The sequence below is a fragment of the Chenopodium quinoa genome, unplaced genomic scaffold (assembly GCF_001683475.1).
Source record: "Chenopodium quinoa cultivar QQ74 unplaced genomic scaffold, ASM168347v1, whole genome shotgun sequence".
NCBI classification, from domain to species: domain Eukaryota; kingdom Viridiplantae; phylum Streptophyta; class Magnoliopsida; order Caryophyllales; family Amaranthaceae; genus Chenopodium; species Chenopodium quinoa.
The window spans coordinates 528,317-543,006 of NW_018745248.1; the positions used below are offsets into that span (position 1 = coordinate 528,317).

The 14,690-nt window shown below is 37.1% G+C and overlaps 1 protein-coding gene across 1 annotated transcript; it reads right to left on the reverse strand.

The window, feature by feature from the left end:
• Window positions 1-12,270: 12,270 nt before the first annotated feature.
• Window positions 12,271-12,831, reverse strand: LOC110711269. The gene has a single exon (XM_021889649.1). It carries the CDS (start codon window positions 12,829-12,831, stop codon window positions 12,271-12,273), a length of 561 nt encoding a protein of 186 aa, XP_021745341.1.
• Between the last annotated feature and the right edge of the window lie 1,859 nt (window positions 12,832-14,690).

The following is a 14,690-nucleotide window of genomic DNA, read 5'->3' on the forward strand; positions in this document are numbered from 1 at the left end:
CGAGTGGATGGGACACCGCGAGTTTTAGAAAAAAACTCGCTTCCATGGTTTGGTGAATTCGACATCTCGTATGTACCCTTTGTTGCACGGAGCGTTCAATCGGGTAGATGGAGCATGAATTCCCAAAGGGTTATGTCCATATGTAGAACACATATGGGTTTCAGAAAAGTGAGAAAAAATTCAATCAGGAAGTAGGATCGAGCAAACAATACGAAAAACTGGTCGAAATTAGAACGCATATTTCTGGCTCGGTATTGGGGGGAATTGGCGCCAGCAATCAGAGACTGGCGCCAGCTTTTAACTGTAGCGCCTGGAACCAATACTGGCGTTTGGCGCTACGGCTAAAATGCTGACGCCAAGCTCTGGCCTCTTGCGCTACTTCCCACATGCCTCAGCAGCTTTCTGTGCTCGATAAAATTTTCCAGTTTCGCGCGGTGTTATTTCGGTCCTAGTTGTGAAAGATATTTCTCAAATTTCCTACGCGTAAAATCCTATGTTTTTAACTCATTACGGATGGTCTTTCCTATGAGATCTTTTTTATGCATATGACAATAATGTTAATCAAAATTACGCACATGAAATACTTAGAACTTTTTGAGTCTCATCCACTCATTCTAAATCATTGCCGAAACAAATTCAGGAATTAAAATAGAAATCCTCCCCAGCAGAGTCGCCAAAAACTGTAGGGAATAAATTCAAGCGTTAACCCCATGCTTGAACCCCACTGTGATCATACACTAAAGTACGGTGGCGTCCAAAAGGGAAGAAGATAGAGCAAAAGAGTCGACAACAAGTTTTAGGAACTTGTAAACCGTTCACAGGGTGAAGGTTACACCCCTTAACAATCCAAGAGATCGTCAACTCCATAAGGTCTAGAACCAAATAAGGGTTCGGGGATGAAGGTACAAATCCAACCTAAAAGAGATTGAACCTGCCCTAATAATAGGCCTCTACTTTATTCTGATCGTATTCATGTGCGCTTTCTAATTAACATACAATCAATAGGATTAACCCAAAACCTGTTTATCTATGTTGGTTGAATTTAAATGCACAAATAAATCTATTATTGGCGATCACTTGAATTATAATCATATTAACCCTAAACAAGATTATTAATTATCTCATTAAGCGTGATTACAAGTATAGATTCCCTTTAAACATGCATAAAAGGTGTGATCAAGCAATAAATATAAATAAGCATCAAGCAACATAATAAATAATAAATAATGATCATGACAATAAAATTATAATCATCATAATAACAATATATTAATCATAATAATAATCATGTTCATGTTAATATTAAAGCATAATAAAAATAGCAAGACCCTAGGCATGATACTAACAAGATTAATAACCAACCCTAGTATGTCACTAAACAATAAAAATCAAAGCTTTAACCCTAACATGATACTAACAATCATAAATATTAGGAAGATCATAGGAAGCATCGCAGGAATCATATTTAATATAAAAATTACCCTAGAAATGATACTAGGAATCATAATAACAATTTAAACATGATTTCTACATCATAATATCAATTAATCAATTAAAATACTTACTTTGATGCCTCGTACGTCATTCTAATAACAAAATACACGCGTTAGTAAATTTAAGGAAAATAATAATCAAAACAATTAAATTAAATAATTGAAATAGAGATTTGGGACCAAACCCTCAGAAATTAAAACCTTTCACGTCTAGGGCGAAGGCAACTTTGAATATGGCTAGGCGTATCTAAGTCTTGAGGATGCGGAATTTTGTATTTGAGAAAAGGCTAGATTAGAAAAAGAGAGAGAGAGAGAGAATAATCAAGAAAATCTTGATGAGAGTTGGTGAATGAAAACGGTGTTTTTACGACGTTATTTATAGAGAAAATCAGCCAAAAAGATAAAATTAACAAAATAGAGCATTGGCGCAACTGAAACAGAGCTGGCGTTAACATTAGGCTATTGGCGCCAAGCGCCAAAACTAACGCCAGGCGCCAATGCTGGCGCCAGGCACTACAACTGGCGTTTGGTGCTGATTTCAGAAATTCACGCGTTTTTGTTTTTATCATAACTTTTGATCCGAAATTTCAAATAGGGCATATAATATGTCGTTAAAAAGCTCTTAAAGTCTACTTTCTAACCTAATTAGAATCAGATTAAAATACTTTGTAGATCAAAAGATATGGCCAAAATAGTGGAAGGGTGTCAGTTTTGGATAAAGTTTCATGTGTCATTCATATCTTTTTCGTTATAACTCGGATTTAACATTATAATATATCATTGGAAAGATAATTTCAAGATCTATCCAACCATATAAAATTTGAATAAATATTATGAGACACGAAAATAAAATCTGAATATATTCCACTTCGTACAAAACAAGGATTCTTAAAAGAAGTAGTTTTATTCAATTTCAAACTCTTTAAAACATAATTATCAATCCTAACTCCATTAGGATTTAAAAGAACCTCCTAGAGTATTATAAAAGACTATAGTCAATCCTAATAGCTTTAGGAATGATAGTTAATAATAGGCCCTCCTCTAGATCATTGGGCCGCATATAAAAACCAAATCGGGCCCAGTTTAGTATTTTGGCCATAACTTCCTCGATATTCATCGGAATTGGGCTTATAATATATCGTTGGAAAGGTCTTTTCAAACCCCATCCAACTACACCATTATCGGATCCTTATGATGGACCAACCAAACTGGATTGACTATTTTCTTAAAATAAGTTTTCAAAAACTGAGAGAAGAGAAAAGAATTAAAACAATCCGCAACACTAAACTTTCCACACTTTCACTTCATTCGATTATGATTCGACGTGAAAGGTACTCATCACTGGGTTTGGTTTTGGGGAGACACAAATGGGTGTCTACACTTCGGTTAAAACAAAATTTGTAATCTCTCAACACACCCCTATACCATGCATAGAGTAAGTCGAGGGTCGAACCACTAGGAATGGTAGGTGAATGCTAATGTCAAAGCTAAGCTATTTCGAAGCAATGAAGATAGGTTTGTCTATTCTACCAATCAAACAATCGAAATGGAATCGAATTTATCAAGCACTAGGGTATGGATCCACATAAACTCGTACTTAATTTAACTAATTAGGATTGGAGATGACTAAGGCAAGTCATGCAAGGGAAAATCAATTAAGTAATCAAGATAATATGGTAGGCTAATCTCCTAGAGGTCAAACTAGCGCCAAATACGAGAGACTCTAACTAGGAAACTTGCAAACCTACTCAATCGACAAATGTAAGCCACAAATCAATTTTCCGTATCAATGCAATGTGAACCTACAATGCAATCTAGTGTGAGAAATTAGGTTGATCACTCCTAAATTAAACACACACATGCACATAATCAATCAACCAATTTAATCACAACATCAACTCCAACAATTTCCCCCAATTAGCATAAATCCATTACTCATATATGCTTCACCATTTCCCTAGAAAGAATACTACTCACTATTCATGAAAATCAATATCTAAAATAAACTAAACGACAAATTCATCATCATCATATTAATAAAAAATAAACCAATTCAAAAGTCAATCAACTTGAACAATTAACAAAGAAATTGAGTTCAATACTAAGTTTGCATTAAAGTAAAGTAATCCATACAAACTTGCTACAATTCAATGGAGAAAACACTTGGAATCATCAATCTTCAATCATCAATCAAGAACTACTCTCTCTACAAACTAGAGTTTCTCTCTCTAAAACACTAACCTAATTCTATTCTAATTTCTGAAAAATTAAACTCCCTCTAAAAATAAAAAGAAAATCTATATATAGTAAAACTAACTAAGAGAAATTAGTTAGATCGTCCCCAAATAAACCCGTACAGGCGCGGCCAACTATAAGAGAAAGCGCAGCCGCGCAAATCTGGGTATGGAACATAGACCCATACAGGCGCGCTCGCGCCCGAGAGAGGCGCGCCCGCGCCACCAGGTCTTGCGGCCCCGCCACAGCTGCGCGCGACCGCGCTTGGGAACCGAGCAGCCTTCTTCCCTATCATGCCGATACTCCTCGTGCGTTCCACATGCCGCTCTTGATAAACATGTTTGTGGGTTCAACACTAGAAATCATGCCCCCATGGGCTTGAATGCAAAACTCAAGGACTTTAGGAACTTACACTTCTCCATGCTTGAGCTTCAAATGGAGAACATTAGACATCCTAATCAATGCCAAACATGGGAAGATGCCTCGGAAAACTTGAATTAACGACCTTAACCTTAAAAATTAAGGAAAACAAGCAAATAAAAGAGAAAATAACAAAATAAACCAAGAAATGCATAAAGAAAGAAATCCAACTAAGAAAATGCAAACTAAAAGAAATAAAGAGTAAAGTAAGGAAAAGCTATGTAAAAGAGCTACAGAATGACATGAAATTCACCATAAAAAGAACCAAATGAGTTCCATAAATGACATTCATCAAATTCCCCCCAGCTAAACTTTTGCTCGTCCTCGAGCAAAACAAAGCAAGAAAGAATAAGGATAAAAGACTTATTAAAAAAGAAAAAGAAAGACATAAGACGAGAATATACACCAAGACTCACTAACGTAGGAATCACGGTTGTTTTTAGCTACAACAAGCCCTTTAAAACCTAAAGTCGCCTATGAGGACGAGTGAGGTCTCTTAAAGGTTTCCTAAGAGCTTAACCTGTAACTCTCCACCAACATACATGAAGAAAACAACAAAAGGAAAGTAAAAGAAAGAAAAACAAAATTGAAACCTTTACGAATTGGACTTTACAAAATGTGAAGGGTTATATAGGTACTACGCAGCGGAAAAAAATGAATCATATTCATACAGTACCTAATCCCAAGATCTAATTCATAACACATAAAGAACATATAATTGTACCTTTGAAGCGTGATTCCACGTGCGATCGAGCAAGAACAATGGGAGATAAAGAACCTCAACCGTGATTCCTCTACTTGTTCCACGGGCACATATTAAGACCTCCACTAATGCTAGTTAGTTCTAATTGAACCATTCAATTAACCTTCTACGGAGAAGAGAGAGCAACAAAACACCACGAACCACCACACGCGCCACCAAGGGTGGCCGGCCGTACGGACGAGGGGAGGAGAGAGATAGCCGTGAGATAGAGAGAGGAATTAGGGTAGTGGATTGGTTGCCTTGATGTCAAAATACACTTTGTGTGAATTATGACTTCTTTCTAGAAACCCTAGGCATGGATCTTATTTATAGATCTCATCTCTAAATAAGAGCTTATGTCAAAAGCCCAAAACCTAATTCCACTCTAACTATGCTAGCCCAATCCATTTCATGATTATTTAATTTCTCATGAGGCCCATTAATGTGCCTCTTACTTGCTTAGCCGAATACCCTTGTTGTGTGACCTCATAGTATCCATTCTAGTAGGCTTTGGACTATTTGACTAGCCCAAAGATCATTGATCATAATCTAGCAACAGATAATGACGACCCAAAAGAACGAACTTATTATCTCCATAGTAGTGATCCTTGATATATTTAGTAATTACACTTATCGAAGACACAATTCCTTCAAAATGATCACATTTCAAATGGATAAACATCTTTCTTATGCAAATAGGGGTATGCACGTTTCAAGATATCCAGGTTGATTGAAACATAGAGTATGCTAAGCATAGAGAACTAGTTATCACAATTCACCTTCATCCCGTTCGATCTTACCGTGTTCTTCCTATAATCTCAAATCACCCTCTAATGAGCACCTCAATAGCTCTTCGAAGGAGCCGGAAACGAACACATTTTTCGGCTACACGACATCTTGACTATACATCCCCTCTCTTTAGGCTTTAACTCATAATGCCCTCCCTTGAAATTTGACTCAAACTCTAGGTCGAAAGGTCTTTCCCAATGGTTGTAACGTAAAAGCAAAAGGTTAGGGGTAGGCTAAAATTTTAAAATTTGGTGGTACACCTAGGTCATGAAGCAACGATTGGCCAAATATCAACACCAAAACCGAGATGTCACCAAAAAAAAATAAACTACCACCCCCAAGCTTATTCAAAGATATATCTAATAGCAACTATACAAAAAGCGTAAACGCTTCTCCCCTAGCTAAAAGGAAGAATTGTCCTCAATGCTTGAAGAGGAAAAGAGTCACATCAAAATATTTTTTGAATTTTCTCATTTTCAATTCTTTTTCAATGTTTATTTTCAATTTTTTCAAAGCAAATGTTTCTTTAACTTAGGACGGCTTTTACAATTTTGTATTTATTAAGTCCTTGCCTTTTTTACACTTAGGACGGCCTTTTCCATCAATCATTTGCCATTATTCACGAAATATTCTCAAAACACAAGCATTCTTATAAAAGGAACCAATAACCCTACTTATATACCACAAACTCCAAAAACATGGCCATATGCTTCACAAATACCAAAAACGGAACAAAAAGAAACAAAAGGCTCAAAATTCTAAAGATGTGGCTTGAAAAGAAGGGAAAAGGCTCAGATGGTTAGCAAGAAGGAAAATGGAAACCCAATGAACTAAAAGAAGAAAATTATCCTAGAAATGAAAAATTATCACCCCAAAAAGATGCCTTTGTGTAGGGAATATTTCAAGCGTTACCCCTAGCTTGAACCCCAGTGTGATCATAAACTAAAGTATGGTGGCGTTTAAAGGGAAAGAAGATAGAGCAAAAGAGTCGCCAACAAGTTTTTTAAGGAACTTGTAAACCGTTCACGAGGTGAAGGTTACACCCCTTAACGATCCAAGAGATCGTTAATTCCAATAGGACTTGAACCATGACTGATAGTTCGGGGATGAAGGTATAAATCCAACCTAAAAGAGATTGAACCTGCCCTAATAATAGGCCTCTACTTTATTCTGATCGAATTCATGTGCGCTTTCTGACTAACATGCAATCAATAGGATTAACCATAAACCTGTTTATCTATGTTGGTTGAATATTAATGCACAAATAAATCTATTATTGGCGATCACTTGAATAATAATCAAATTAACCCTAAATAAGATTAATAATTATCTTATTAAGCGTGATTACAAGTACAAATTCCCTTTAACCATGCATAAAAGGTGTGATCAAGCAATAACAATAAATATCAAGCAACATAATAATAATCAATAATAATAATTAAAATAATCATAATCATCGTAATCATGTTAAAGCATAATAATAGAAAGATCCTAGGCATGATACTAGCAAGATTAATGACAAGCCCTAGCATGTTATTAAACATTAAAAATCAAAGCTTTAACTCTAACATGATACTAGGAAAGACGATAAAAGGCATCATAGAAATCATAATTGTCATATTTGATATCAAAATTATACTTGTTACCCTAAACATGACATTAGGAATCATAATAATAACCTAGACATGATTTCTATATCATAATAAAAATGTAAACAATTAAAGCACTTACTTGGATGCCTCGTATCTCTTTCTAATAACAAAATTCACACGTTAGTAACTACAAGGAAAATAATAAACAACAATTAAATTAAATAATTGAAATAAAGATTTGGGACCATACCCTCAGAAATTAAACCTTTCACGTCTAGGGCGAAGGCAACTTCGAATAAGGCTAGGTGTATCTAGGTCTTGCGAGTGCGGAATTTTGTATTTTGAGAAAAGGCTAGTTTAGAAATAAGAGAGAGAGAATCAAGAATTTCATGATGAGAGTTGGTCAATGAAAACAGAGTTTTTAGAAGGCTATTTATAGAGAAAATCAGCCAAAAAGATAAAAAATCGAAATAGAGTTCTGACGCGCAAAACGAGGTTAGCGCCAGATGCTGACATTAGCGCAAGGCGCCAAGCTTAGCGTCAGGCGCTAATGCTGGCGTTTGGCGCTAACTTAATTATTGACGCGTTTTCTAAAAATCAGATAGAAATTGACCGTACAGGAGGATAAAATCGTATTTTCCTCAAAAACATTCTTTTATTCTGATTAAAACTCTAAAAAGTCAACAAAAGTCAATTTATCAATGCCAATTGAATTAGGAATGAAAAGAACCTTCTAGAAGAATCTAGAAGACTAAAACCATTCCTAATTGCATTAGGAATGATAAATCCATATTAAGCCATCCTCTAGATCATTGGGCCGCATATAAGGCTTAAACTAGGCTTAGTTCAGTAATTTGGCCATAACTTCCTCAATATTCATCGAAATTGGGCTTATAATATATCGTTGGAAAGCTCTTTTCAAGCCCTATCCAGCTACACTACTATTAGACCATATCATGGACCAACCAAACTGGATTGGTTGTTTTCGTAAAATAGGTTTTCAAAAACAGAGAGAAGAGAAAAGAAATTAAAACTATCCGCAACACTAGACTTTCTACACTTTCACTTCATTCGATTACGATTCGACGTGTAAGGTACTCATCAGTAGGTTTGGTTTTGGGGAGACACAAATGGGTGTCTACACTTTGTCATCCCTAGATGGTTCTGTCTCGTGTTTGAGAATTATGAGTCAAGATTCAAGATTAGGTACGCAATAGTCAAGGATCCATGCCACTCATGTAAAATATGTAGAAGGCTTGAAAAATGATAAATCTCACATGGATGTAGCAAAAACTCACTATAGGTGTCAAATTAATCATAGGAAGCAACTACCAACATGCCACAAACAAGTAGAATCCAGTTTCATGCTCCTCCTAGTTCTAACACATGTTACCTTAGCATACATCTATCTTAGAGTCAACCAAGCATATTCTAAAACTATGCATACCCATACTATTTAGGAAGATATTCATTGAAAAGAAAAACTCGGTTGTAAATAGTCCAATTCAAAAGAAAAACAAAAAGTGTCAAATAAAGCCTCAAAACATACTAAAATCCAAACACAAAAGAAAGAAAAATAAAAGATAAGAAGGGAGAAAAAGAAAAACATAGATAAAGGAAAAGAAGGAAAATAAAGAATAGAACGAATATGCATGTTAAACATGTAATTCCCAATCAACAAACAAGTGATCAAATGACAACATCGCCAATGATCCCAAACACTCTAGGTGTTAAAAGCATCCATCCTCGAACCATTAAACTTTTCCTAAAACTAATCCTAAATTATGCATCCAAGAAAATAAAAGGGAAAAAAGAAAATTCAGAAAGATCTCAACAGGTATTCCAAGCAATGCGAAAGAGTAAGAAAGAAAGAAAACGCAAACCGTCAGGATACTCCAAGAGCAAATGCAAGGATAACATACCAAGAGAGAAAAATAAAGCTATATATAGAAAAAAAAATTGTTAATAACGTCCATACGAAATCAAACAGCATGATAGGTGGCAGAAATGATCAGAGAGGCAGAGACGGAGAATCATAGAGCAGAGAGTAAAATCAGCCATTTAGAGAGCAATCAATCACTGGGAAGACAAAAATCAAGAGCTAGATCATCAATATATCATCAGCAGTAGAAATCAACAGACAGATAACAAAACCAAGAAACATCAGCAGAATACTATCGCAGGGAACAGTCAGCAGCGTAAATCATCAGCTAAGAAAAACACCAAGTGTGAGATAAAGCCAAAGTGAACCATAAAAGCAAAGGGGGGACAAAAGAAGCGCAACAGACATAAGAATATTCCCCCAAGCTAAAAATGAGCTACCCCCCAAGATAAAACCAAGCTACAAGCTGGCAAAGAAACAAAAGAACAACACACAAGCATAAAAGGGAGGGTAGCTAATATGGTATCACTCGGCACTATGGTAAGGGGTAGAATGAGCACTCCCCTCACCGACATCAGAAGAAACCATGCTAGAAACATTATCCAGGAGCATAGGGCCCTTACCCTTTAACATCCTCGCCTTCTCGGCTCTATCCCTAGAAAAAAGGTGGGATCAATCATCAAGGACCGGCTCACCCGATATCCCCTAACGGCCAAAAGTCTCAGGAGAGGGAAAAGGGTTAGGGTTCGTCGGATCGTAAGTAAAATCACACCCTCTCGGCCTCTTATAATCGTAAGAGGTTGGGGAGGTCCCCGTAATGGCATGCAACATAGACAATCAATAGTAGAAATAGTAGAAGATATGGTTCTTGTCAAGGATGTACCTCCCGGGGATGAAGAGGGAGCAAGAGGAAGATAAGGATTATGCCGGAGGTTACGCAACGGAGCTCTCTTGAGGGCTTGATCAATCGACACCTTGTTAGGTCTCCATAGAAGAGGGGTGTCCACACATCTAACCATAGCCTCGGGGTGAGGGATGGGGCACCAATCCGTAGTCCTAGTAACCTTCTAAATGTAAAAGTTTGTTTTGGTGGTGTGCTCCAAAAAACGTTAATTTATCATGGGATAGATGCTTAAGAAGTGGTAAGGAGCTTTCTACCTTTTATCATGGATTGGGACAAGCGACTCGAGCATTGCTTTATACTTCTTGTTGAGAGAAAGAATCAAAATGGTAATCATACCCCCTAATTGGATAATTCCGGAGAGATGGACACCATCTCTTGTATCAATGAAACGGTCAAGAAAATGCGTAGTGAAGTCAATGACCGCTACCTCCTCTTCAAATGGCTTATCCACTAGCCATAACCAACTCAACTCCTCTCGACAAATAGTACCAAGGGACTCCTTGGAGAAGAAAGCATATGTAAGAAATCGGCTAATATACCTCAAGGCCGCATGAATAATGACGCCGCTTTTGAATATTGAGGACTATATGAGTCCTCGATAGAAATATGCCTCCACCACTTGAAATCACAATAATTGTTATCACGTTGCAAAGCATCAAATGCCAAATACACAAGTGGGACATCCTCACTAGGAGTTGGAAACTTGAAAACCTCATTAAATTGGGAATGAGGCACCGAATGATCATTGTTGAAAACTTGAAAAGAAATTCTTCGAGAAGTTTCACCTTCCAAATCTTCCTCAAGGACCTCAAGTGAAGAGAGGAATTCGAAAGTAATCCTAGAGTAGGTGGGAGCATGAAGGCTTAAGAATTCCTCTAACCCCAAGTTTCGAGCCAATTTCTCACATCATCTTCGATACCCAACGAAGTAGATGCCGACGAATCATAGAATCTAGTAGAAAAAAGTGTCTGAGTTGAAAGCTTGGAAAATCTCTCCCAATGCTCTTCCTTTATGAGCTTAATTTCATAAGTGTCTTTGATGTGGGAAGGAGGAGGAACCACCTCCCTATAGGTAGAACATCTAGCCCTCTTAGCTCGACGGAGAGGAACCATTCTACACACATAATTGAAAAATTCTCTAGTGAGTAAGGACCATGAGCCACAAGTAACAACACTCCAAACCATCATCAAATACAAACTATGCACATTAACATTTCCGTATCAATATAATCAAACTATAATTCCAATAAAGGTGGTGCCAAAATTACAGTATTGTCAAGCAAAATCATCAAACACAAGTTCATAGAATCACCAAAATTTCATCATTAACACAACAGATGAAGGAGATAGTAGGGAATATGGATACAATAATGAGGCTATAACCAAATCAATCTAAACACTCATGAACAACCAAGGTAGAAAATTTATTATAAGTATTAATAGAAATGAAGAAATCATACCTTAGATTGATGAGAGTTTACAAAGAAATGGACACAAAGCACTAAGAAACAGAATTATGCCAAATTGCAAGCAACAAACCCCAAACCAAAGGGGTACCCAAAAATCCAACTTTAGGAAAGAGAAAATCACAATAAAAGTGTTAGAGTAGGGATTAAGAGTAATAAGCAACTAGATGAAGTAAAAAATTGTGAAATTTCAGTAGTAAAATAATGAAGGAAAATGGTTATGATGCTTGAACAATAACCAAGTGAAAATGAAATGAAAAGAAGTGAGAGAAAAAGAGATAAGGTCGGTGCGTTTAAGGAGCAACAATAGGGGTTGCGCGGCCGCGCCATAGTCGTGCGCGCGCAACGCCCTTCTGGGTACACGATCTTCCGAATCCCTCCTCGTGAGCACATCAGTGAGTACAAGGGAAATGATCATGACGAAGGTTGGGGAAAGCAGTTTCTAAACCCTAATAATGTGGGTTCAACACTAGATTTTCATGAACCCACCTTTTGAACCCACCAAACTTCAATTTTTTAAGCATACTTCCAATTCATCAACTTAAGCACTCTCTCTTCAAAATAGGCACCAAAATTATTGTAAATCCAATAAAAACCACCTAAAGACACAATCAAGAAAAGAAATCAAATGAGAATAGAAACAACAAAAAGAAAACAAAAATCAAGGAAATAGAGAAAATGGTTAGAAACTCGGGTTGCCTCCCGAAAAGCGCTTGTTTAATTTGATTAGCTTGACGTTCTCTATCCTTCAAGGTGGATCAAAAAAAGTCATATCATGAACAACCCCCACAAAAACTCCATCAGGGTAGCGCTTGAGCCTATGACCATTGACATTGAAAGTTCTTGAAAAATCCAAAGGAGATATTTCAACCACATCATTAAGAAAAACCTCTTGAACAACAAAAGGCCCACTCCAACGAGACATTAGCTTCCCGGGAAAAAATATCATCCTAGAATTGTAAAGAATGACCTTGTCTCCAACATTGAACTCCTTCTTCTCAATAAGTTTATCATGCACTTCCTTAGTGCGAGTCTTGTACATGCTTGCACAATCATAATCATCCAATCGAATTTCTTCCAACTCATGGAGATCAAGCCAACATTGCTCACCTGCACTTGCCAAATCGAAATTAATTTTCTTGATAGCACAATGAGTACAATGCTCAAGTTTGACCGGAAGATGACAAGACTTCCCAAAAACCAAGCGGTAAGATGTAGTGCCAATAGGAGTTTTAAAAGCCATTCTATATGCCCACAAGGCTTCATCTAGCTTATCCGACCAATCCTTCCTATTTCTTGCGACCGTCATCTCAAGAATCAATTTGATTTGACGGTTAGACACTTCGACTTGCCCACTAGTTTGAGGGTGATAGGGGAGCCCGAAACGTTGAGTAACTCCATGTTTCTTCTACATCTTGCGGAAGGCGCTATGCACAAAATGAGATCCATTATCACTTATAACAGCCTTTGGGATGCCAAACCGTGGGAAAATTATCTTCTTGAACATCTTCATTACTACCTTATGGTCATTTTGTAGGTGAGGCAATAGCTTCCACCCATTTTGACACATAATCGACGACAACAAGGATATATTGATTCCCATATGAAGTAGGAAAAGGACCCATGAAATCGATTCCTCATACATCAAAAATTTCCAACTCTAGAATGGGTTGTTAGGGCTTTTCGTTTCTCTTTGAAATGTTTCCAGTCCTTTGGCATCGGTCTCAACACTTGACAAACTCCCTAACATTTTTGAAGAGATTTGGCCACCATAGTCCGCATTGGAGCACCTTCGAAGCTGTTTTTGAGACACACATGTGACCCCCACTCGGATCTGAGTGGCACATCTTCAACACACTAGGAAACTCCTTATTTGGAACACATATCCTCAACAACCCATCAACACCCCTTTTATACAAAATCGGTTCATCCCAAACATAATGCCTAATCTCCATTTTGAGCTTCTTTCTTCGATTCTTAGAAAATGAAGGAGGAAATTCCCCACAAGCAAGATAGTTCACCAAATCAGCAAACCATGGGAGTTCCTTCACATCTATAGCATACAAAGAATCATCTAACATTCTATCTTCAATGGGAGACCCATGATCTTGAACTTGTAAATCCTCAAGCCTAGATAGATGATCCGCTACTACATTCTCCGCTCCTTTCTTATCTTTAATTTCAAGGTCAAAAGTTTGAAGCTCTAACACCCAACGAATTAGTCTTGGCTTTGATTCCTTCTTCTGAAAAAGGTATTTTAGGGTCGCATAATCGGTGAACACAATTGTTTTGGACCCTAACAAATAGAAACAAAATTTTTCAAAGGAATGAACAATAGGCAAGAACTCCTTCTCCGTTGTAGTGTAATTACGTTGAGCTCCATTTAGAGTCTTGGACATATAATAAATCACTTGAAGTTTCTTATTAAGTTTTTGACCTAAAAATCCTCCAATAGCCGTATCACTTGCATCATACATCAACTCAAATGACAAATCCCATCTTGGATCTTGAACAATTGGAGTGGAGATTAGAGCTTTCTTCAACTTATTGAATGCCTCTAAACACTTGTCATCGAATACAAACTCGACATCCTTTAGAAGAAGATCATTGAGGGGCTTTAAAATGAGTGAAAAATCTGTAATGAATCTTCTATAGAACCCGACATGGCCCAAAAATGATCTCACACCTTTTACATTAACCGGAGCTGGAAACTTTTCGATAACCTCAATCTTTGCCCTGTCAACCTCTATGCCCTTGTGGGAAATTTTGTGCCCAAGGACTATTCCTTCTTCAACCATGAAATGACATTTTTCCCAATTTAACACCAAGCTCACTTTCTCACATCTTGCCAAACACTTTTTAAGAATTTTGAGGCATGCTTCAAAGGAAACCCCACCTACGGAAAAATCATCCATAAATACCTTCATCTCCTCCTCCAACATATCTCCAAAGATATTCATCATACACCGTTGGAAAGTGGCAAAAGCATTACTAAGGTCGAATGACATTCTCCTATAGTCAAAGGTACCATAAGGACAAGTAAAAGTAGTTTTCTCTTGGTCATCGGGATAAATAAAGATTTGAAAAAATCCCTAGTAAACATCAAGGAAACAATAGTACTTTGGCCTCGTTAGTCTTTCAGTATTTGATCAATGAAAGAAAGGGGGA

Excerpts from the sequence above, each read along its gene's own strand:
- LOC110711269 (XM_021889649.1), bottom strand. The coding sequence starts at position 12,831 with ATGACGGTCGCAAGAAATAGGAAGGATTGGTCGGATAAGCTAGATGAA.